Source organism: Salmo salar, chromosome 15, assembly GCF_965601325.2.
Source record: "Salmo salar chromosome 15, fSalSal1, whole genome shotgun sequence".
Lineage (NCBI taxonomy): Eukaryota > Metazoa > Chordata > Actinopteri > Salmoniformes > Salmonidae > Salmo > Salmo salar.
Window position 1 is genome coordinate 22,622,501 of NC_138305.1, and position 25,097 is coordinate 22,647,597.

The 25,097-nt window shown below is 45.8% G+C and overlaps 1 protein-coding gene across 1 annotated transcript in view; it reads left to right on the top strand.

Annotated features, from left to right (window-relative positions):
* LOC106571019 (fibronectin type III domain-containing protein 4-like) overlaps positions 1–25,097 on the top strand; it is a 99,394-nt gene that overhangs the window by 49,880 nt on the left and 24,417 nt on the right. Inside the window, exon 3 of the mRNA XM_082961951.1 lies at positions 6,844–7,048. Coding sequence (XP_082818077.1) covers positions 6,844–7,048 — 205 coding nt within the window. The remainder of the gene's footprint in view (positions 1–6,843; positions 7,049–25,097) is intronic.

Consider the following 25,097-nt stretch of genomic DNA (forward strand, 5'->3'; position numbering starts at 1 on the left):
ATGTTTAAACATACTACCTGTGCATACTGATGTTTAAACATATTACCTGTGCATACTGTAGGAGAATTACACAGCCTCCTGCCTGTTTAGATTTAACCTCTACGGGCTAGGCGGGACGAATTCGTCCCACCTACGTAACAGCCACTTGAAGCCTGTGGCGCGATTTTCAAAACCTTAAAAATCCTATTACTTCAATTTCTCAAACATATGACTATTTTACAGCTATTTAAAGACAAGACTCTCGTTAATCTAACCACACTGTCCGATTTCAAAAAGGCTTTACAACGAAAGCAAAACATTAGATTATGTCAGCAGAGTACCAAACCAGAAATAATCAGACACCCATTTTTCAAGCTAGCATATAATGTCACATAAACCCAGAAGACAGCTAAATGCAGTACTAACCTTTGATGATCTTCATCAGATGACACACCTAGGAATTTATGTTATACAATACATGCATGTTTTGTTCAATCAAGTTCATATTCATATCAAAAACCAGCTTTTTACATTAGCATGTGACGTTCAGAACTAGCATACCCCCCGCAAACTTCCGGAGGAATTCGCTAACATTTTACTAAATTACTCACGATAAACGTTCACAAAAAGCATAACAATTATTTTAAGAATTATAGATACAGACCTCCTCTATGCACTCGATATGTCCGATTTTAAAATAGCTTTTTGGTGAAAGCACATTTTGCAATATTCTAAGTACATAGCCCAGGCATCACGGGCTTGCTATTTAGACACCCGGCAAGTTTAGCACTCACCATAATCATATTTACTATTATAAAAGTTTGATTACCTTTTGTTGTCTTCGTCAGAATGCACTCCCAGGACTGCTACTTCAATAACAAATGTTGGTTTGGTCCAAAATAATCCATCGTTATATCCGAATAGCGGCGTTTTGTTCGTGCGTCCCAGACACTATCTGAAATGGTAAATCAGGGTCGCGCGCATGGCGCAATTCGTGACAAAAAAAATCTAAATATTCCATTACCGTACTTCGAGGCATGTCAACCGCTGTTTAAAATCCATTTTTATGCAATTTTTCTCGTAAAAAAAGCGATAATATTCCGACCGGGAATGTCCATTTAGCTAAACTGAGGAAAGTAAACAAAGCTTTCGGGCGACGCGGGCACGCGCCTGAGTCTCACAGTACTGTAACCAGCCACTACCCAAACGCGCTACTTTGTTTCAGCCAGAGCCTGCAAAGCCACGATTCAGCTTTTTGCCGCCTTCTGAGACCCTATGGCAGCCGTAGGAAGTGTCACGGGACAGCTAAGATCCTCACTCTTCAATAAACAGAGACAAGAAGAACGACACCTTGTCAGACAGGCCACTTCCTGCCTGAAACCTTGTCAGGTTTTTGCCTGCCAAATGAGTTCTGTTATACTCACAGACACCATTCAAACAGTTTTAGAAACTTTAGGGTGTTTTCTATCCATATGTAATAAGTATATGCATATTCTAGTTACTGGGTAGGAGTGGTAACCAGATTAAATCGGGTACGTTTTTTATCCAGCCGTGTCAATACTGCCCCCTATCCTAAACAGGTTTAATAGACTTCCAGTGAATGATTTAGAGTGGGGACTCTAAATGACAGAGTTTGAAACATTTGATACATGTGGTTTTGGTTACAACTTTGTCTCTTCATGTGTAAAACTCTTACTATCAGAGGAATCAAGGTAAGACCCAAGTGCAGACTGTGTAAAGTAACAATATTTATTGTAACAACAGGGGCAGGCAAACGACAGGTCAAGGCAGGCAGGGGTCGATAATCCACAGTAGAGGTCAAGATACAGGGCAGCAGGCTCAGGGTCAGGTCAGGCAGAGGTCGGTCATCCAGAGGTGGAGCAAAGGTACAGGACGGCAACAGGCTCAGGACTGTGGGGAGTTAGACAGGGAGAACAGGGAGGAGGACCGTGGGGAGTTAGACAGGGAGAACAGGGAGGAGGACCGTGGGGAGTTAGACAGGGAGAACAGGGAGGAGGACCGTGGGGAGTTAGACAGGGAGAGCAGGGAGAGGGACAGTGGGGAGTTAGACAGGGAGAGCAGGGAGGACTGTGTGGAGGTAGATAGGGAGAGCAGGGAGGACTGAGGGGAGTTAGACAGGGAGAACAGGGAGGACTGTGGGGAGTTAGACAGGGAGAGTAGGGAGGACTGTGGGGAGTTAGACAGGGAGAACAGGGAGGACTGTGGGGAGTTAGACTGAGAGAGCAGGGAGGACTGTGGAGAGTTAGACAGGGAGAACAGGTAGGACGGTGAGGAGTTAGACAGGGAGAACAGGGAGGACTGTGGGGAGTAAGATAGGGAGAACAGGGAGGACTGTGGGGAGTTAGACTGAGAGAGCAGGGAGGACTGTGAGGAGTTAGATTGGGAGAACAGGGAGGATTTTGGGGAGTTATATAGAAAGGACTGCGGGGAGTAAGATAGGGAAGAATGCGGGGTTAGACAGGGACGACTGTGGGGAGTTAGACTGTGAGAACAGGGAGGACTGTGGGGAGTTACATTTGGAGAACAGGGAGGACTGTGGGGAGTTATATAGAGAGGATTGTGGGGAGTTAAATAGAGAGGACTGTGGGATGTTAGACAGAGAGAGCAGGGAGGACTGTGGGGAGTTAGACAGGGAGAACAGGGAGGACTGTGGGGAGTTAGACGGAGAGTAGGGAGGACTGTGAGGAGTTAGACAGGGAGAACAGGGAGGACTGTGGGGAGTTAGACAGGGAGAACAGGGAGGACTGTGGGGAGTTAGACAGGGAGAGTAGGGAGGACTGTGGGAAGTTAGACAGGGAGAACAGGGAGGACTGTGGGGAGTTAGACAGGGAGAGTAGGGAGGACTGTGAGGAGTTAGACAGGGAGAGTAAGGAGGACTGTGAGGAGTTAGACAGGGAGAACAGGGAGGACTGTGGGGAGTTAGACAGAGAGAGCAGGGAGGACTATGGAGAGTTAGACAAGGAGAACAGGGAGGACTGTGGGGAGTTAGACAGAGAGAACAGGGAGGACTGTGGGGAGTTAGAAAGGGAGATCAGGGAGGAGGACCGTGGGGAGTTAGACAGGGAGATCAGAGAGGACTGTGGGAGTTAGACTGTAAGAACAGGGATGACTGTGAGGAGTTAGATTGGGAGAACAGGGAGGATTTTGGGGAGTTATATAGAAAGGACTGTGGTGAGTAAGATAGGGAAGAATACGGGGTTAGACAGGGAGGACTGTGGGGAGTTAGACTGGGAGAACAGGGAGGACTGTGGGGAGTTATATAAAGAGGATTGTGGGGAGTTAAATAGAGAGGACTGTGGGATGTTAGACAGAGAGAGCAGGGAGGACTGTGGGAAGTTAGACAGAGAGAGCAGGGAGGACTGTGGGGAGTTAGACAGGGAGAACAGGGAGGACTGTGGGGAGTTAGACAGGGAGAGTAGGGAGGACTGTGAGGAGTTAGACAGGGAGGACTGTGGGGAGTTAGACAGAGAGAGCAGGGAGGACTGTGGAGAGTTAGACAGGGAGAACAGGGAGGACTGTGGGGAGTTGGACAGGGAGAACAGGGAGGACTGTGGGGAGTTAGACAGGGAGAGTAGGGAGGACTGTGGGGAGTTAGACAGAGAGAGCAGGGAGGACTGTGGGGAGTTAGACAGGGAGATCAGGGAGAAGGACCGTGGGGAGTTAGACAGGGAGATCAGAGAGGACTGTGGGAGTTAGACTGGGAGAACAGGGAGGACTGTGAGGAGTTTGATTGGGAGAACAGGGAGGATTTTGAGGAGTTATATAGAAAGGACTGTGGGGAGTAAGATAGGGAAGAATGCGGGGTTAGACAGGGAGGACTGTGGGGAGTTAGACTGGGAGAACAGGGAGGACTGTGGTGAGTTACATTTGGAGAACAGGTAGGACTGTGGGGAGTTATATAGAGAGGATTGTGGGGAGTTAAATAGAGAGGACTGTGGGATGTTAGACAGAGAGTGTAGGGAGGACTGTGGGGAGTTAGACAGAGAGAGCAGGGAGGACTGTGGGAGTTAGACAGGGAGAACAGGGAGGACTGTGGGGAGTTAGACAGGGAGAGTAGGGGGGACTGTGAGGGGTTAGACAGGGAGAACAGGGAGGACTGTGGGGAGTTAGACAGGGAGAACAGGGAGGACTGTGGGGAGTTAGATATAGAGAGTAGGGAGGACTGTGGGGAGTTAGACAGAGAGAGCATGGAGGACTGTGGGAGTTAGACAGGGAGAACAGGGAGGACTGTGGGGAGTTAGATATAGAGAGAAGGGAGGACTGTGGGGAGTTAGACAGAGAGAGCAGGGAGGACTTAGGGGAGTTAGACAGGGAGAGCAGTGAGGAGGACCGTGGGGAGTTAGACAGGGAGAACAGGGAGGAGGACCGTGGGGAGTTAGACAGGGAGATCAGAGAGGACTGTGGGAGTTAGACTGGGAGAACAGGGAGGACTGTGGGGAGTTACATTTGGAGAACAGGGAGGACTGTGGGGAGTTATATAGAGAGGATAGTGGGGAGTTAAATAGAGAGGACTGTGGAATGTTAGACAGAGAGAGCAGGGAGGACTGTGGGGAGTTAGACAGGGAGAGCAGGGAGGACTGTGGGGAGTTAGACAGGGAGAACAGGGAGGACTGTGGGGAGTTAGACTGAGAGAGCAGGGAGGACTGTGGAGAGTTAGATAGGGAGAACAGGTAGGACTGTGGGGAGTTAGACAGGGAGAACAGGGAGGACTGTGGGGAGTTAGACAGGGAGAGTAGGGAGGACTGTGGGGAGTTAGACAGAGAGAGCAGGGAGGAATGTGGGAGTTAGACTGGGAGAACAGGGAGGACTGTGAGGAGTTAGATTGGGAGAACAGGGAGGATTTTGGGGAGTTATATAGAAAGGACTGTGGGGAGTAAGATAGGGAAGAATGCGGGGTTAGACAGGGACGACTGTGGGGAGTTAGACTGGGAGAACAGGGAGGACTGTGGGGAGTTACATTTGGAGAACAGGGAGGACTGTGGGGAGTTATATAAAGAGGATTGTGGGGAGTTAAATAGAGAGGACTGTGGGATGTTAGACAGAGAGAGCAGGGAGGACTGTGGGAAGTTAGACAGAGAGAGCAGGGAGGACTGTGGGGAGTTAGACAGGGAGAACAGGGAGGACTGTGGGGAGTTAGACAGGGAGAGTAGGGAGGACTGTGAGGAGTTAGACAGGGAGAACAGGGAGGACTGTGGGGAGTTAGACAGAGAGAGCAGGGAGGACTGTGGAGAGTTAGACAGGGAGAACAGGGAGGACTGTGGGGAGTTAGACAGGGAGAACAGGGAGGACTGTGGGGAGTTAGACAGGGAGAGTAGGGAGGACTGTGGGGAGTTAGACAGAGAGAGCAGGGAGGACTGTGGGGAGTTAGACAGGGAGATCAGGGAGAAGGACCGTGGGGAGTTAGACAGGGAGATCAGAGAGGACTGTGGGAGTTAGACTGGGAGAACAGGGAGGACTGTGAGGAGTTTGATTGGGAGAACAGGGAGGATTTTGAGGAGTTATATAGAAAGGACTGTGGGGAGTAAGATAGGGAAGAATGCGGGGTTAGACAGGGAGGACTGTGGGGAGTTAGACTGGGAGAACAGGGAGGACTGTGGTGAGTTACATTTGGAGAACAGGTAGGACTGTGGGGAGTTATATAGAGAGGATTGTGGGGAGTTAAATAGAGAGGACTGTGGGATGTTAGACAGAGAGTGTAGGGAGGACTGTGGGGAGTTAGACAGAGAGAGCAGGGAGGACTGTGGGAGTTAGACAGGGAGAGTAGGGGGGGACTGTGAGGGGTTAGACAGGGAGAACAGGGAGGACTGTGGGGAGTTAGACAGGGAGAACAGGGAGGACTGTGGGGAGTTAGACAGGGAGAGTAGGGAGGACTGTGGGGAGTTAGACAGGGAGAACAGGGAGGACTGTGGGGAGTTAGACAGAGAGAGCATGGAGGACTGTGGGAGTTAGACAGGGAGAACAGGGAGGACTGTGGGGAGTTAGACAGGGAGAGTAGGGGGGACTGTGAGGGGTTAGACAGGGAGAACAGGGAGGACTGTGGGGAGTTAGACAGGGAGAACAGGCAGGACTGTGGGGAGTTAGACAGGGAGGACTGTGGGGAGGACTGTGGGGAGTTAGACAGAGAGAGCAGGGACGACTGTGGGAAGTTAGACAGGGAGAGCAGGGAGGACTGTGGGGAGTTAGACAGAGAGAGCAGGGAGGACTGTGGGGAGTTAGACAGAGAGAGCAGAGAGGACTGTGGGGTGTTAGATAGAGAGGACAAGGAGGAATGTGGGGAGTTAGACAGGGAGGACTGTGGGGAGTTAGATAGAGAGGGCAAGGAGGACTGTGGGGAGTTAGACAGAGAGAGCAGGGAGGACTGTGGGGAGTTAGACAGAGAGAGCAGGTAGGACTGTTGGGAGTTAGACAGAGAGAGCAGGGAGGACTGTGGGGTGTTAGACAGAGAGAGCAGGGAGGACTGGGGGGAGTTAGACAGGGAGAACTGGGAGTAATATGTGGAGTTATATATAGAGCATTGTGGGGAGTTAGACTGAGAGAGCAGGGAGGACTGTGGGGAGTTAGACACCGAGAGCAGAGAGGGCTGTGGGGAGTTAGACTGGGAGAACAGGGAGTAATATGGGGAGTTATATATAGAGCATTGTGGGGAGTTAGACAGGGAGGACAGTGAGGAATTAGATAGAGAGAACAGGGATGACTATGGGGAGTTACACAGAGAGAACAGGGAGGATTGTTGGTAGTTTGTTAGGAAGGACAGTTGGATTAGACAGGGAGGAATGTGCGGAGTGAGTTCATTTCCAACTCAACTCAAACCTTGCTACCCTATATCTCTGTTTTATATCTCAGAGGCAGGAGGGCCACACCCAGCGCTTCATCAGAGAGGTGAACACCACCAGCAGGACCTGTGTTCTGTGGGATCTGGACCAGGAGACAGACTATATTATCCAGGTCCAGTCCATTGGTCTGTACGGAGAGAGTCAGGCCAGCAAGAGGGTTCACTTCAGAACCCTCAAGAAGTCTGATCGCTTCCCTTCCAACAGCTCCAAACAAGGTAACCCTGACCCCCAACACTAACCCTCCAACCAAGTTAACCCTGACCCCAACATTAACCCTCCAACCAAGGTAACCCTGACCCCCAACACTAACCCTCCAACCAAGGTAACCCTGACCCCCAACACTAACCCTCCAACCAAGGTAACCCTGACCCCCAACACTAACCCTCCAACCAAGGTAACCCTGACCCCCAACACTAACCCTCCAACCAAGTTAAGCCTGACCCCCAACACTAACCCTCCAACCAAGGTAACCCTGACCCCCAACACTAACCCTCCAACCAAGGTAACCCTGACCCCCAACACTAACCCTCCAACCAAGGTAACCCTGACCCCCAACACTAACCCTCCAACCAAGGTAACCCTGACCCCCAACACTAACCCTCCAACCAAGGTAACCCTGACCCCAACACTAACCCTCCAACCAAGGTAACCCTGACCCCCAACACTAACCCTCCAACCAAGGTAACCCTGACCCCCAACACTAACCCTCCAACCAAGGTAACCCTGACCCCCAACACTAACCCTCCAACCAAGGTAACCCTGACCCCCAACACTAACCCTCCAACCAAGGTAACCATAACCCCTAACACTAACCCTCCAACCAAGGTAACCCTGACCCTTGACCCCCAACACTAACCCTCCAACCAAGGTAACCATAACCCCTAACACTAACCCTCCAACCAAGGTAACCCTGACCCTTGACCCCCAACACTAACCCTCCAACCAAGGTAACCCTGACCCTTGACCCCTATCACTAACCCTCCAACCAAGGTAACCCTGACCCTTGACCCCCAACACTAACCCTCCAACCAAGGTATCCCTGACCCTTGACCCCCAACACTAACCCTCCAACTAAGGTAACCCTGACCCCCAACACTAACCCTCCAACCAAGGTATCCCTGACCCTTGACCCCCAACACTAACCCTCCAACCAAGGTGACCCTGACCCCCAACACTAACCCTCCAACCAAGGTAACCCTGACCCCCAACACTAACCCTCCAACCAAGGTAACCCTGACCCCAACACTAACCCTCCAACCAAGGTAACCCTGACCTTTGACCCCCAACACTAACCCTCCAACCAAGGTAACCCTGACCCCAACACTAACCCTCCAACCAAGGTAACCCTGACCTTTGACCCCCAACACTAACCCTCCAACCAAGGTAACCCTGACCCCAACACTAACCCTCCAACCAAGGTAACCCTGACCTTTGACCCCTAACACTAACCCTCCAACCAAGGTAACCCTGACAACTGTGTCCTGACCCCTAACATTCCAACCTAACATTCCAAGGTACAGTCACACTAACCCTAAAGCCTTGCACTTCAGTTTCATCACACAGAAGCTTTATATGGGCTATGGGATTGGCACTTTCAATTAAATGATCGAATTAGGTTCTTAATGAGGTTCCCGCTCAGCCCAGTCAAAACTGTTCGCTGCTCTGGCACCCCAATGGTGGAACAAGCTCCCTCACGACGCCAGGACAGCGGAGTCAATCACCACCTTCCGGAGACACCTGAAACCCCACCTCTTTAAGGAATACCTGGGATAGGATAAAGTAATCCTTCTAACCCCCCCCAAAAACATTTTTTGTAAAAAATATATAGATGTACTATTGTAAAGTGGTTGTTCCACTGGATATCATAAGGCGAATGCACCAACTTGTAAGTCGCTCTGGATAAGAGCGTCTGCTAAATTACGTAAATGTAAATGTAAATATAATACAAATCAAATCAAATGAATAGCAATATCATTGTAAATTACAGTTAATTACCAGTGCCTCTTTAACATCATTGTAATTTACAGTTAATTACCAGTGCCTCTTTAACATCATTGTAAATTTCAGTTAATTACCAGTGCCTCTTTAACATCATTGTAAATTACAGTTAATTACCAGTGCCTCTTTAACATCATTGTAAATGTCAGTTAATTACCAGTGCCTCTTTAACATCATTGTAATTTACAGTTAATTACCAGGGCCTCTTTAGCATCATTGTAAATTACAGTAATTACCAGTGCCTCTTTAACATCATTGTAAATTACAGTAATTACCAGTGCCTCTTTAACATCATTGTAAATTACAGTAATTACCAGTGCCTCTTTAACATCATTGTAATTTACAGTTAATTACCAGTGCCTCTTTAACAGTGTGTAGGACACTGTTATTGACACATTATTAACAGAGCAGAAGTGTTTTACCTGAGACCAGTCACGTTCTATCCCACATGGCCCAGACACCTCAGGAAGCTTTCTGCCTTCAGACATAAAGAAGACAGGAAGCCGCACTGGCCCACACACCTCAGGTAGCTTTCTGCCTCCAGACATAAAAAAGACAGGAAGCCCCACTTATTGCAGAGGACTACCCTGCTATTTTTCCTGCACTCTTCTCTCTCTCTCTCTCTCTCTCTCTCTCTCTCTCTCTTTCTCACTCTCGCTCTCTTTCTCTCACTCTTTCTTTCTCTCTCTCTCTCTTTCTCTCTCTCTCTCTTTCTCTCTCTCTCTCTTTCTCTCTCTCTCTCTTTCTCTCTCTCTCTCTCTCTCTCTCTCATTCTCATTCTCGCTCTCTTTCTCTCTCTCTCTCTCTCTCTCTCTCTCTCTCTCTCTCTCTCTCTCTCTCTCTCTCTCTCTCTCTCTCTCTCTCTCTCTCTCCCTCTCTCTAGTGGGGCTTGATTGACCTTGGCTGACACAATTTAAAAAATAAACTGCAAACCCAACCCATCTGGCACACCAGGCAGGCTAGAGCAAAGGCTTAAAGTATTTGAAAGATTTCAAATAGTATTTGAACCCAGGTCTATATTACAGTAGGGCCTGGAGAGGCTGGTTAAGTGCCTGTAGCCTTCAGGACTGCTCTCCAAACCGCTCCCAGGGGCCCCCACTGTCTCTATCCCTCTCTCTACCACAGTTTATATTCTCCCAGCATTATTGATAGAGTCCGAGTCTCTCTCTCTCCGTCTCTCTCTTTCTTCCCATCTCTCTTTCTCTATCCCGATCTCTTTGTCACTACACCTCTCTCTCCCCCCCTCTCTATCTCTCTCAAATCAAATCAAAATCAAATTTATTTGTCACATACACATGGTTAGCAGATGTTAATACGAGTGTAGCGAAATGATTGTGCTTCTAGTTCTGACCATGCAGTAATATCTACCAAGTAATCTAACCAATCAATTTCACAACAACTATCTTATACACACAAGTGTAAATTAATCAATTAGAATATGTACATAAAAATATATGAATGAGCGATGGCCGAACGACATAGGCAAGATGCAGTAGATGGTATAGAGTTGTCACGACTTCCGCCGAAGTCGGTCCCTCTCCTTGTTCGGGCGGCGTTCGGCGGTCGACTACACCGGTCTTCTAGCCATCGCCGCTCCACCTTTCAATTTCCATTTGTTTTGTCTTGTCTTCCTGCACACCTGGTTTACATCTCCTCATAATTACTATGTGTATTTAGCCCTCTGTTCCCTCTATGTCTGTGTGGGGTATTGTTTATTGTCAGGTTGGCACGCTTCCGGCTGGTTCTGCGCCGGGTTTTGTTTTATACCCGTGCTTTGTGGCAGCCGGTACTTTGTACTTTGTTTGTGGTATTTTGTGCTGTCTCACTTGTTCTTTGGGCATTTGTTTTTGTGACTCGGTTGCGTTCTGTTCTATAATTGCCTCAGTAAAGTGCTTTGTCCACTCATCTCTGCTCTCCTGCGCCTGACTTCCATGCATCAGCTACACCCACCATTGACAAGAGTACAGTATATACATATGAGATGAGTAATGTAGGGTATGTAAACATTATATAAAGTGGCATTGTTTTAAGTGACTAGTGATACATTACATCAAGATGGCAAGATGCAGTAGATGGTATAGAGTAAAGTATATACATATGAGATGAGTAATGTAGGGTATGTAAACATTATATAAAATGGCATTGTTTAAAATGACTAGTGATACATTTATTACATCAAGATGGCAAGATGCAGTAGATGGTATAGAGTACAGTATATACATATGAGATGAGTAATGTAGGGTATGTAAACAGTATATAAAGTGGCATTGTTTAAAGTGACTAGTGATACATTTATTACATACATTTTTTCATTATTAAAGTGGCTAGCGATGAGTCGGTATGTTGGCAGCAGCCACTCAATGTTAGTGATGGCTGTTTAACAGTCTGATGGCCTTGAGATAGAAGCTGTTTTTCAGTCTCTCAGTCCCCGCTTCGATGCACCTGTAATGACCTCGCCTTCTGGATGATAGCGGGGTGAACAGGCAGTGGCTTGGGTGGTTGTTGTCCTTGATGATATTTTTAGCCTTCCTGTGACATCGGGTGGTATAGGTGTCCTGGAGGGCAGGAAGTTTGCCCCCGGTGATGCGTGGTGCAGACCTCACTGCCCTCTGGAGAGCCTTATGGTTATGGGCGGAGCAGTTGCCGTATCAGGCGGTGATACAGCCCGACAGGATGCTCTCGATTGTGCATCTGTAAAGGTTTGTGAGTGTTTTTGGTGACAAGCCGAATTTCTTCAGCCTCCTGAGGTTGAAGAGGCGCTGCTGCGCCTTCTTCACCACACTGTCTGTGTGGGTGGACCATTTCAGTTTGTCCGTGATGTGTACGCCGAGGAACTTAAAACTTTCCTCCCTGTAGGCCGTCTCGTCGTTGTTGGTAATGAAGCCTACCACTGTAGTGTCGTCTGCAAATTTGATAATTGAGTTCGAGGCGTGCATGGCCACGCAGTCATGGGTGAATAAGGAGTACAGGAGAGGGCTGAGAACGCACCCTTGTGGGGCCCCAGTGTTGAGGATCAGTGGGGTGGAGATGTTGTTACCTACCCTCACCACCTGGGGGCTGCCCGTCAGGAAGTCCAGGACCCAGTTGCACAGGTCGGGGACGTGACCCAGGGTCTCGAGCTTAATGACGAGTTTGGAGGGTACTATGGTGTTAAATGCTGAGCTGTAGTCGATTAACAGCATTCTTACATAGGTATTCCTCTTGTCCAGATGGGTTAGAGCAGTGTGCAGTGTGATTGCGATTGCGTTTTCTGTGGACCTATTGGGGCGGTAAGCAAATTGGAGTGGGTCTAGGGTGTCAGGTAGGGTGGGGGTGATATGGTCCTTGACTAGTCTCTCAAAGCACTTCATGATGACGGAAGTGAGTGCTACGGGGCGATATGCATTTAGTTCAGTTACCTTCGCTTTCTTGGGAACAGGAACAATGGTGGCCATCTTGAAGCATGTGGGAACAGCAGACTGGGATAAGGATTGATTGAATATGTCCATAAACACACCAGCAAGCTGGTCTGCGCATGCTCTGAGGACGCAGCTGGGGATGCCGTCTGGGCCGGCAGCCTTGCGAGGGTTAACACGTTTAAAGTTTTACTCACGTTGGCTGCAGTGAAGGAGAGCCCGCAGGTTTTGGTAGCGGGCCGTGTCTGTGGCACTGTTTTGTCCTCAAAGAGAGCAAAGAAGTTGTTTCGTTTGTCTGGAAGCAAGACATTGTGGTCCGCGACAGAGCTGGTTTTCCTTTTGTAGTCCGTGATAGACTGTAGACCCTGCTAAATACCCCTTGTGTCTGAGCCGTTGAATTGCGACTCTACTCTGTCTCTATACTGATGCTTAGCTTGTTTGATTGCCTTGCGGAGGGAATACCTACACTGTTTGTATTCGGTCATGTTTCCGGTCACCTTGCCCTGATTAAAAGCAGTGGTTCACGCTTTCAGTTTTGGACGAATGCTGCCATCAATCCACGGTTTCTGGTTGGGGAATGTTTTAATAGAGGCTGTAGGTACAAAATCACCGATGCACTTGCTAATAAACTCGCTCACCGAATCAGCGTATTCATCAATGTTATTGTCCGACGCTATGCAGAACATATCCCAGTCCACGTGATCGAAGCAATCTTGAAGCGTGGAATCCAATTGGTCTGACCAGCGTTGAACAGACCTGAGCACGGGCGCTTCCTGTTTTAGTTTCTGTCTATAGGCTGGGAGCAACAAAATGGAGTCGTGGTCAGATTTTCCGAAAGGAGGGCGGGGGAGGGCTTTATATGCGTAGCGGAAGTTAGAATAACAATGATCCAGAATTTTGCCAGCCCGGGTCGCGCATTCGATATGCTGATAAAATTTAGGGAGCCTTATTTTCAGATTAGCCTTGTTAAAATTCCCAGCTACAATAAATGCAGCCTCAGGATATGTGGTTTCCAGTTTACATAGAGTCAAATGAAGTTATTTCAGGGCTGTCGATATGTCTGCTTGGGGGGGGATATACACGACTGATTATGATCAAAGAGAATTCTCTTGGTAGATAATGCGGTCGGCATTTGATTGTAAGGAATTCTTGGTCAGGTGAACAAAAGGACTTGAGTTCCTTTAAGTTATGATCACACCATGTCTCGTTAATCATAAGGCATACACCCCCGCCCTTCTTCCTACCAGAGAGATTTTTGTTTCTGTCAGCGCGATGCATGAAGAAACCAGATGGCTGTACCGACTCTGATGACGTATCCCGAGTGAGCCATGTTTCCATGAAACAAAGAACGTTACAATCTCTGATGTCTCTCTGGAAGGCAACCCTTGCTCGGATTTCGTCTACCTTGTTGTCAAGAGACTGGACATTGGCGAGTAGTTTGCTCGGGAACGGTGCGCGATGTGCCCGTCTACGGAGCCTGACCAGTCGACCGCTCCGTCTGCCCCTTCTGCAGCACCGTTGTTTTGGTTCGCCGGCTGGGATCCGATCCATTGTCCTGGGTGGTGGACCAAACAGAGGATCCGCTTCAGGAAAGTTGTATTCCTGGTCGTAATGTTGGTGAGTTGACGTTGCTGTTATATCCAATAGTTCCTCCCGACTGTATGTAATAAAAACTAATATTTCCTGGGGTAACAATGTAAGAAATTCATAGTTTCCATCTCGCTCTCTCTCGCTCTCTCGCTCTCTCTCTCACTCGTTCTCTCTCTTCACACATTGCTGCAGGCTGCTGTGAAATTAAGCAACTCTATTTCAACCCGGGATGGGTAATCAGGATTCTGACACACACTCTAAAACACTTCAAATTGGGTCCTGGGCTACGCCGATGGCTGCGTCTGAAAACGGTGGGGCCGTGACCAATCGACTGAGGCTTCAATAGCTGTCTGTACTCTCAGTCAGCACAGATGGACATGGTGGAATGAACGTGAAAGAGAACTACTCTATAGCCAATCATGGTAATTCCTAAACCAAGGTGTTGCGTTTTGGTGGCATGCTTTATTTCATGATTAAAGTGATGGTGTGGTTTAATTGGTGATGGTGTGGTTTATGTAGTGATGGTGTGGTTTAAGTAGTGATGGTGTGGTTTAAGTAGTGATGGTGTGGTTTAAGTAGTGATGGTGTGGTTTATGTAGTGATGGTGTGGTTTAAGTAGTGATGGTGTGGTTTAAGTAGTGATGGTGTGGTTTATTTGGTGATGGTGTGGTTTAAGTAGTGATGGTGTGGTTTAAGTAGTGATGGTGTGGTTTAAGTAGTGATGGTGTGGGGTTTAAGTAGTGATGGTGTGGTAGTCTATCAGGTTCTGTACAGTGAATCATCAATATGGCTAGCAGGATCAACAATAGATAGACTAGCATGATCAACAATAGAAAGGCTAGCATAATCAACAAGAGAAAGGCTAGCAGGATCAACAATAGAAAGGCTAGCATAATCAACAAAAGAAAGGCTAGCAGGATCAACAATAGAAAGGCTAGCAGGATCAACAATAGAAAGGCTAGCAGGATCAACAATAGAAAGGCTAGCATAATCAACAAAAGAAAGGCTAGCAGGATCAACAATAGAAAGGCTAGCAGGATCAACAATAGAAAGGCTAGCATAATCAACAAGAGAAAGGCTAGCAGGATCAACAATAGAAAGGCTAGCAGGATCAACAAAAGAAAGGCTAGCAGGATCAACAATAGAAAGGCTAGCAGGATAAACAATAGAAAGGCTAGCAGGATCAACAATAGAAAGGCTAGCATAATCAACAAGAGAAAGGCTAGCAGGATCAACAATAGAAAGGCTAGCAGGATCAACAAAAGAAAGGCTAGCAGGATCAACAATAGAAAGGCTAGCAGGATAAACAATAGAAAGGCTAGCAGGATCAACAATAGAAAGGCTAGCATAATCAACAAAAGAAAGGCTAGCAGGATCAACAATAGAAAGGCTAGCAGGATCAACAATAGAAAGGCTAGCATAATCAACAAGAGAAAGGCTAGCAGGATCAACAATAGAAAGGCTAGCAGGATCAACAATAGAAAGGCTAGCATAATCAACAAGAGAAAGGCTAGCAGGATCAACAATAGAAAGGCTAGCAGGATCAACAATAGAAAGGCTAGCATAATCCACAAGAGAAAGGCTAGCAGGATCAACAATAGATAGGCTAGCAGGGTCAACAGAAGTGAAAGAGCTGAAGGAGACTCATCTATTAATTTCTCAATGTCTATGTCAAGCTCTTTCACTATTTCACTTGTGGACAGATGTGCTGGGTGTCCAAGATTACATCTCAACCACACACGATAATGTTTTTCATATCAACAACACACAATAATGCTTTACCTCTCAACCATGCATGATAATGCTTTCCCTCTCAACCACACATGATAATGCTTTACCTCGCAACCACACACAATAATGCTTTCCCTCTCAAGCACACACGATAATGCTTTACCTCTCAACCCCACACGTCTTGAACTGTTGAACTCCTGAAACTTACTGAAAATGAGAGGATGAAGCACTTCAGGCACACTCCTTTAAGGCTACGGTAAAGAACATACTATATCTATTAGCAAAATCGCTAACAGTGTTAACTCCCTGACCTCAGGAAGATTAATGGTGGTTGTTATCTCAGAATTACAGTTGCATTATCTTGGTATCTCCTGCTTAGTGTTCCAGTCAGTCCTGTGGCCAGAGTACTCTTTCTGGAACCTGAGTGATGCCATTCTGCAGTTATAGCTCAGAGAGAGGAGAGGAGAGGAGAGGAGAGGAGAGGAGAGGAGAGGAGAGGAGAGGAGAGGAGAGGAGAGGAGAGGAGAGGAGAGGAGAGGAGAGGAGAGGAGAGGAGAGGAGAGGAGAGGAGAGGAGAGGAGAGGAGAGGAGAGGAGAGGAGAGGAGAGGAGAGGAGAGGAGAGGAGAGGAGCAGCTACTCTTCCTGGGGTCCACACAAAACACGAAACACAATACAGAATGACATAATACAGAACATCAATAGACAAGAACAGCTCAAGGACAGAACTACATACATTTTTAAAAAGCCACACGTAGCCTACATATCAATGCATACACACAAACTATCTAGGTCAAATAGGGGAGAGGCATTGTGCCGCAAGGTGTTGCTTTATCTGTTTTTTGAAACCAGGTTTGCTGTATATTTGAGCAATATGAGATGGAAGGAAGTTCCATGCAATTAGGGCTCTATATAATACTGTACGCTTTTTTGAATTTGTTCTGATTTAGGGACTGTGAAAAGACCCCTGATGGGACAAGTGTGTGTGTCAGAGCTGTGTGTAAGTTGACTATGCAAACCATGTCAACATATTCATGTTTCTTATAAAAACAAGAAGTGATGCAGTCAGTCTCTCCTAAACTCTTAGCCAAGAGAGACTGGCATGCATAGTATTTATATCAGCGCTCTGATTACAATTAAGAGTAAAACGTGCCGCTCTGTTCTGGGCCAGCTGCAGCTTAACTAGGTCTTTCCTTGCAGCACTGGACCACACGACTGGACAATAATCAAGATTAGACAAAACTAGAGCCTGCAGAACTTGCTTTTTGGAGTGTGGTGTCAAAAAAGCAGAGCATCTCTTTATTACGGCCAGACCTCTCCTCTTCTTTACAACCATTTAATCTATATGTTTTGACCATGACAGTTTACAATCTAAGGTAACGCCAAGTAATTTAGTCTCCTCAACTTGTTCAACAGCCACACCATTCATTACCAGATTCAACTGAGGTCTAGAGCTTAAGGAATGATTTGTACCAAATACAATGCTCTTAGTTTTAGAGATGTTCAGGACCAGTTTATTACTTGCCACCCATTCCAAAACAGACTGCAACTCTTTGTTAAGGGTTTCAGTGACTTCATTAGCTGTGGTTGCCGATGCGTATATGGTTGAATCATCAGCATACGTACATGGACACACATGCTTTGTTTAATGCCAGTGGCAGGTCATTGGTAAAAATAGAAAAGAGTAGAGGGCCTAGAGAGCTGCCCTGCGGTACACCACACTTTACATGTTTGACATTAAAGAAGCTTCCATTAAAGAAAACCCTTTGAGTTCTATTAGATAGATAGCTCTGAATCCACGATATGGCAGAGGTTGAAAAGTCACAACACATACGTTTCCTCAACAACAGGTTATGGTCAATAATATCAAAGGCTGCACTGAAATCTAACAGTACAGCTCCCACAATCTGATTATTATCCATTTCTTTCAACCAATCATCAGTCATTTGTGTCAGTGCAGTACATGTTGAGTGCCCTTCTCTATAAGCATGCTGAAAGTCTGTTGTTCATTTGTTTACAGAGAAATAGCATTATATTTTCTCAAGCTATTTTTTCAAACAGTTTGCTAAGAGCTGGCAGCAAGCTTATAGGTCTGCTGTTAGAACCAGTAAAGGCTACTTTACCACTCATGGATAGCGGAATTACTTTGGCTTCCCTCCAGGCCTGAGGACAGATACAAAAAAATATGATAGAAGGGAGTGACTATAGAGTCAATTACCATCCTCAGTAGCTTTCCATCTAAGTTGTCAATGCCAGGAGGTTTGTCATTATTTTTTTATTTTTTTATTTTATTTCACCTTTATTTAACCAGGTAGGCAAGTTGAGAACAAGTTCTCATTTACAATTGCGACCTGGCCAAGATAAAGCAAAGCAGTTCGATAACATACAAAAACACAGAGTTATACATGGAGTAAAACAACATACAATCAATGATACAGTAGACAAAAATAAGACTATATACAATGTGAGCAAATGATGTGAGATAAGGGAGGTAAAGGCAAAAAGGCCATGGTGGCAAAGTAAATAAAGTATAGCAAGTAAAACACTGGAATGGTAGATTTGTAATTTGAAGAAAGTTCAAAGTTAAAATATAAATAATGGGGTGCAAAGGAGCAAAATAATAAATAAAATAAATAAATACAGTAGGGGAAGAGGTAGTAGTTTGGGCTAAATTATAGATGGGCTATGTACAGGTGCAGTGATCTGGGAGCTGCTCTGATAGCTGGTGCTTAAAGCTAGTGAGGGAGATAAGTGTTTCCAGTTTCAGAGATTTTTGTAGTTCGTTCCAGTCATTGGCAGCAGAGAACTGGAAGGAGAGACGACCAAAGGAGGAGTTGGCTTTAGGGGTGACCAGAGAGATATACCTGCTGGAGCGCGTGCTACAGGTGGGTGCTGCTATGGTGACCAGTGAGCAGAGATAAGGGGGGACTTTACCTAGCAGGGTCTTGTAGATGACCTGGAGCCAATGTGTTTGGCGACGATTATGAAGCGAAGGCCAGCCAACGAGAGCGTACAGGTCGCAGTGGTGGGTAGTAAATAGGGCTTTGGTGACAAAACGGATGGCACTGTGATAGACTGCATCCAGCTTTATTTATTATTATTTATTTATTATTGATTGATAAAAAATATTTTTACACCTCTCCCACACTAACTTTACAAAATTTAAACTTGCAATGCTTTTCTTTCATTTTTTATATTTTTTTATGCATGAATACAATTGCTCACAGTTCGTTGTTTGCATTTCCTGCCTAAGTTTGCCCACTTTGCCACTGAAATAATCATGAATAACCCATCTGATTCGATGAAAAATTGACTTTAATTTGTCTTTCTGCCCATCATTTCATTTGAAGATGAGAAGGAGAGGGGAGGGGAGGGGAGGGGAGGGGAGAGGAGAGGAGAGGAGAGGAGAGGAGAGGAGAGGAGAGGAGAGGAGAGGAGAGGAGAGGAGAGGAGAGGAGAGGAGAGGAGAGGAGAGGAGAGGAGAGGAGAGGAGAGGAGAGGTGAGGAGAGGAGAGGAGAGGAGAGGAGAGGAGAGGAGAGGAGAGGAGAGGAGAGGAGAGGAGAGGAGAGGACGTCTGGAATTCAACCTCCACCTCCATCCCAAAATAGCCTCATCTGTCCCCCTCTCCACCACACAATTAAATTACAACTCACCTCCTTAACGTAATGTCACAAGTCTCTCTTTTATATGAGATTCAGACCCACCGACCGAGCATCGGCTGTGCTTTGAAAAGCCTTTTTAATCTGGCTTCCTCACAACATCACAGAGACATTTCAGGGATGTTTTGTTACAGCCAAAGCAGAATGCTTTTTCCCATCTCACATTCAATCTCCCATTCAAACTTAATTGATTAGCAGAGCAGCTGAATGCATGTACAGGCCTTCCAATGAGACACAGCTATACAGTCCAGAATCAATAACAGTGTTATTATTCCCACCAGCAAATCTTCTACAGTGCCGTGAAAAAGTATTTGCCCACTTTCTGATTTTCTCTATTTTTGCCTATTTTTCTCACTAAATGTAATCAGATTTTCAACCAAAACCTAGATAAAGGGAACCCGAGTAAACAAATAACACAAAAAAATGGATACTAATTGTTTTAATAAACAAAGTTATGCAACACCCGATGCCCCTACGGACAGATGGCCTGACATTCTCCTATAGAATTCTCTGATATAGAGCAGAATTCATGGTTCCTTCAATGTTAAGACATGAGGTAGCAAAGCATCACACCACCCCCACCATGCCTGACCGTTGCTATGAGGTTCTTACTGTAGAATGCAGTGTTTGGTTTTTTGCCAGACATAACGGGAACCATGTCGTCCAAGTAGCGTCACAGGCTCTCTTCCCTTTCCCAGATGCATCCGGTTCCTTGTGACCCCGCAGAGGGGTAACAAGGCATTCTCTCAACCAGCTTCACCTGGAATGCTTTTCCAACAGTCTTGAAGGAGTTCCCACATATGCTGAGCACTTGTTGGCTGCTTGGAATGCCTGGAATGCATTTCAATTAACAGGTGTGCCTTGTTAAAGTTAATTTGTGGAATTTCTTTCCTTCTAATGCGTTTGTGCCAATCAGTTGTGTTGTGACAAGGTACCAACCACTGTGTCTTTGTGAGATGCAGAGCAGGTGAACAGATGATCACCACATGTATGGTTCCCACCGTGAATCATGGAGGAGGAGATGTGGGGGTGCTTTGCTGGGGACATTTTTTGTGATTTATTTAGAATTCAAGGCACACTTAACCAGCATGGCTACCACAGAATTCTGCAGCGATTCCCGATCTCATCTGGTTTGCGCTTAGTGGGACAATCATTTGTTTTTCAACAGGACAATGACCCAAAACAGGCTGTGTAAGGGGTATTTGACCAAGGAGAGTGATGGAGTGCTGCATTAGATGGCCTGGCCTCCACAATCACCCGACCTCAACCCAATTGAGATGGTTTGGGATGAGTTGGACCGCAGAGTGAAGGAAAAGCAGCCAACAAGTGCTCAGCATATGTGGGAACTCCTTCACTCCTTCACTGTTGGAAAAGCATCCCAGGTGAAGCTGGTTGAGAGAACACCAAGAGTTTGCAAAGATGTCATCAAGGCAAAGGGTGGCAAGTTCTAAGAATCTCCAATATAAAATACATTTTCATTTGTTTAACACTTTTTTGGTTACTACATGATACCATATGTGTTATTTCATAGTTTTGATATCTTCACTATTATTCTAGAATGTAGAAAATAGTAAATATAAAGAAAAACCCTTGAATGAGTAGGTGTGTCCAAACTTTTAACTGGTACTGTGTATATATGTACAGCACATACCAAAATATGTGGACACCCATTTGAAATTTGTGGATTTAGCTATTTCAGCCACACCTGTTGCTGACAGGTGTATAAAATCGACCACACAGCCATACATGCTCCATAGACAAACATTGGCAGTAGAATGGCCTTACCAAAGAGCTCAGTGACATTCCACATGTCACTGTCATAAAATGCCACCTTTCCAACAAGTCAGTTTGTCACATTTCTGCCCTGCTAGAGCTAATCTGGTCAACTCTAAGTGCTGTTATCGTGAAGCGGAAACGTCTAGGAGCAACAACGGCTCAGCCGCAAAGTGGTAGTCCATACAAGCTCATAGAACGGGACCGCGGACTGCTCAAGGGCGTAGCTCGCAAAAAATGGTCTGTCTTCGGTTGCAACACTCACTGCCTTGTTCCAAACGGCCTCTAGGAAGCAACGTCCACACAACAACTGTTTGTTGGGCACTTCATGAAATGGGTTTCTATGGCCGAGCAGCCGCACATAAGCCTAAGATCACTATGCGCAACGCCAAGCGTTGGTTGTAGTGGTGTAAAGCTCGCCACCATTGGACTCTGGAGCAGTGGAAACACGTTCTCTGGAGTCATGAATCATGCTTCTGGGTTAGGCGGATGTCAGGACAACGCTACCTACCCCAATGCATAGTGCCAACTGTAAAGTTTGGTGGAGGAGGAATAATGGTCCGGGGCTGTTTTACATGATTCGATTTACTTCTGGAACGATTCAGTCTGTCTACAGTTGTAGACATTCAATGCACCATTCATTTGATATGAGCTGAACAAGCTTATCGTTCTCCTGCTGCAAAGATGTGTTTGTGTTCATCTGTTCAGAAACAGTCTGTTTTACAGCCTATTGGGAGGCAGACAGCGTTGTGTTTTGCTTTCTAACTGTTGTCTGTTGTCAAGCCTGTGCAGCTGATTTTAGATAGTGAGTGAATCATCAGTCAGAACCTGTCTTTCATTTGAAGTATCACAGTAATTGTGTCTAAAGGGACCTCTTTATCAGATGTGTGAATTTTTCTATAATACTCCAACGGAAGTACACAGTTCACATAGAGTACAAAGAGTTGACATGTTTACATCCAAATAACCATATTCCCCATTCATAGGGATCTGGTCAAACATAGTGCTCTATATACTAACCCATAAGGGTCCTGGTCTAAAGTAGTATACTATATACCAAACCCTAAGGGTCCTGGTCTAAAGTAGTATACTATATACCAACCCCTATGGGCCCTGGTCTAAAATAGTATACTATATACCAACCCCTAAGGGCCCAGGTCTAAAGTAGTATACTATATACCAACCCCTAAGGGCCCTGGTCTAAAGTAGTATACTATATACCAACCCCTAAGGGTCCTGGTCTAAAGTAGTATACTATATACCAACCCCTATGGGTCCTGGTCTAAAGTAGTATACTATATACCAACCCCTAAGGGTCCTGGTCTAAAGTAGTATACTATATACCAACCCCTATGGGCCCTGGTCTAAAGTAGTATACTATATACCAACCCCTATGGGTCCTGGTCTAAAGTAGTATACTATATATCAACTCCTAAGGGTCCTGGTCTAAAGTAGTATACTATATACCAATCCCTAAGGGCCATGGTCTAAAGTAGTATACTATATACCAACCCCTAAGGGCCCTGGTCTAAAGTAGTATACTATATACCAACCCCTATGGGCCCTGGTCTAAAGTACTATACTATATACCAACCCCTAAGGGTCCTGGTATAAAGTAGTATACTATATACCAACCCCTATGGGCCCTGGTCTAAAGTAGTATACTATATACCAACCCCTATGGGTCCTGGTCTAAAGTAGTATACTATATATCAACCCCTAAGGGTCCTGGTCTAAAGTAGTATACTATATACCAATCCCTATGGGCCCTGGTCTAAAGTAGTATACTATATACCAACCCCTAAGGGCCCTGGTCTAAAGTACTATACTACATACCAACCCCTAAGGGTCCTGGTCTAAAGTAGTATACTATATACCAACCCCTATGGGCCCTGGTCTAAAGTTGTATACTATATACCAACCCCTATGGGTCCTGGTCTAAAGTAGTATACTATATATCAACCCCTAAGGGTCCTGGTCTAAAGTAGTATACTATATACCAATCCCTATGGGCCCTGGTCTAAAGTAGTATACTATATACCAACCCCTAAGGGCCCTGGTCTAAAGTACTATACTACATACCAACCCCTAAGGGTCCTGGTCTAAAGTAGTATACTATATACCAACCCCTATGGGCCCTGGTCTAAAGTTGTATACTATATACCAACCCCTAAGGGCCCTGGTCTAAAGTAGTATACTATATACCAACCCCTATGGGTCCTGGTCTAAAGTAGTATACTGTATACCAACCCCTATGGGTCCTGGTCTAAAGTAGTATACTATATACCAACCCCTATGGGTCCTGGTCTAAAGTAGTATACTATATACCAACCCCTAAGGGTCCTGGTCTAAAGTAGTATACTATATACCAACCCCTAGGGGCCCTGGTCTAAAGTAGTATACTATATACCAACCCCTATGGGCCCTGGTCTAAAGTAGTATACTATATACCAACCACTAAGGGCCCTGGTCTAAAGTACTATACTACATACCAACCCCTAAGGGTACTGGTCTAAAGTAGTATACTATATACCAACCCCTATGGCTCCTGGTCTAAAGTAGTATACTATATACCAACCCCTATGGGTCCTGGTCTAAAGTAGTATACTATATACCAACCCCTAAGGGTCCTGGTCTAAAGTAGTATACTATATACCAACCCCTATGGGCCCTGGTCTAAAGTAGTATACTATATACCAACCCCTATGGGTCCTGGTCTAAAGTAGTATACTATATATCAACCCCTAAGGGTCCTGGTCTAAAGTAGTATACTATATACCAATCCCTAAGGGCCATGGTCTAAAGTAGTATACTATATACCAACCCCTAAGGGCCCTGGTCTAAAGTAGTATACTATATACCAACCCCTATTGGCCCTGGTCTAAAGTAGTATACTATATACCAACCCCTAAGGGTCCTGGTCTAAAGTAGTATACTATATACCAACCCCTATGGGCCCTGGTCTAAAGTAGTATACTATATACCAACCCCGATGGGTCCTGGTCTAAAGTAGTATACTATATATCAACCCCTAAGGGTCCTGGTCTAAAGTAGTATACTATATACCAATCCCTATGGGCCCTGGTCTAAAGTAGTATACTATATACCAACCCCTAAGGGCCCTGGTCTAAAGTACTATACTACATACCAACCCCTAAGGGTCCTGGTCTAAAGTAGTATACTATATACCAACCCCTATGGGCCCTGGTCTAAAGTTGTATACTATATACCAACCCCTAAGGGCCCTGGTCTAAAGTAGTATACTATATACCAACCCCTAAGGGTCCTGGTCTAAAGTAGTATACTATATACCAACCCCTATGGGCCCTGGTCTAAAGTAGTATACTGTATACCAACCCCTATGGGTCCTGGTCTAAAGTAGTATACTATATACCAACCCCTATGGGTCCTGGTCTAAAGTAGTATACTATATACCAACCCCTAAGGGTCCTGGTCTAAAGTAGTATACTATATACCAACCCCTAGGGGCCCTGGTCTAAAGTAGTATACTATATACCAACCCCTATGGGCCCTGGTCTAAAGTAGTATACTATATATCAACCACTAAGGGCCCTGGTCTAAAGTACTATACTACATACCAACCCCTAAGGGTACTGGTCTAAAGTAGTATACTATATACCAACCCCTATGGGCCCTGGTCTAAAGTTGTATACTATATACCAACCCCTATGGGCCCTGGTCTAAAGTTGTATACTATATACCAACCCCTATGGGTCCTGGTCTAAAGTAGTATACTATATATCAACCCCTAAGGGTCCTGGTCTAAAGTAGTATACTATATACCAATCCCTATGGGCCCTGGTCTAAAGTAGTATACTGTATACCAACCCTATGGGTCCTGGTCTAAAGTAGTACATACCAACCCCTATGGGTCCTGGTCTAAAGTAGTATACTATATACCAACCCCTAAGGGTCCTGGTCTAAAGTAGTATACTATATACCAACCCCTAGGGGCCCTGGTCTAAAGTAGTATACTATATACCAACCCTATGGGCCCTGGTCTAAGTAGTATACTATATACCAACCACTAAGGGCCCTGGTCTAAAGTACTATACTACATACCAACCCTAAGGGTACTGGTCTAAAGTAGTATACTAT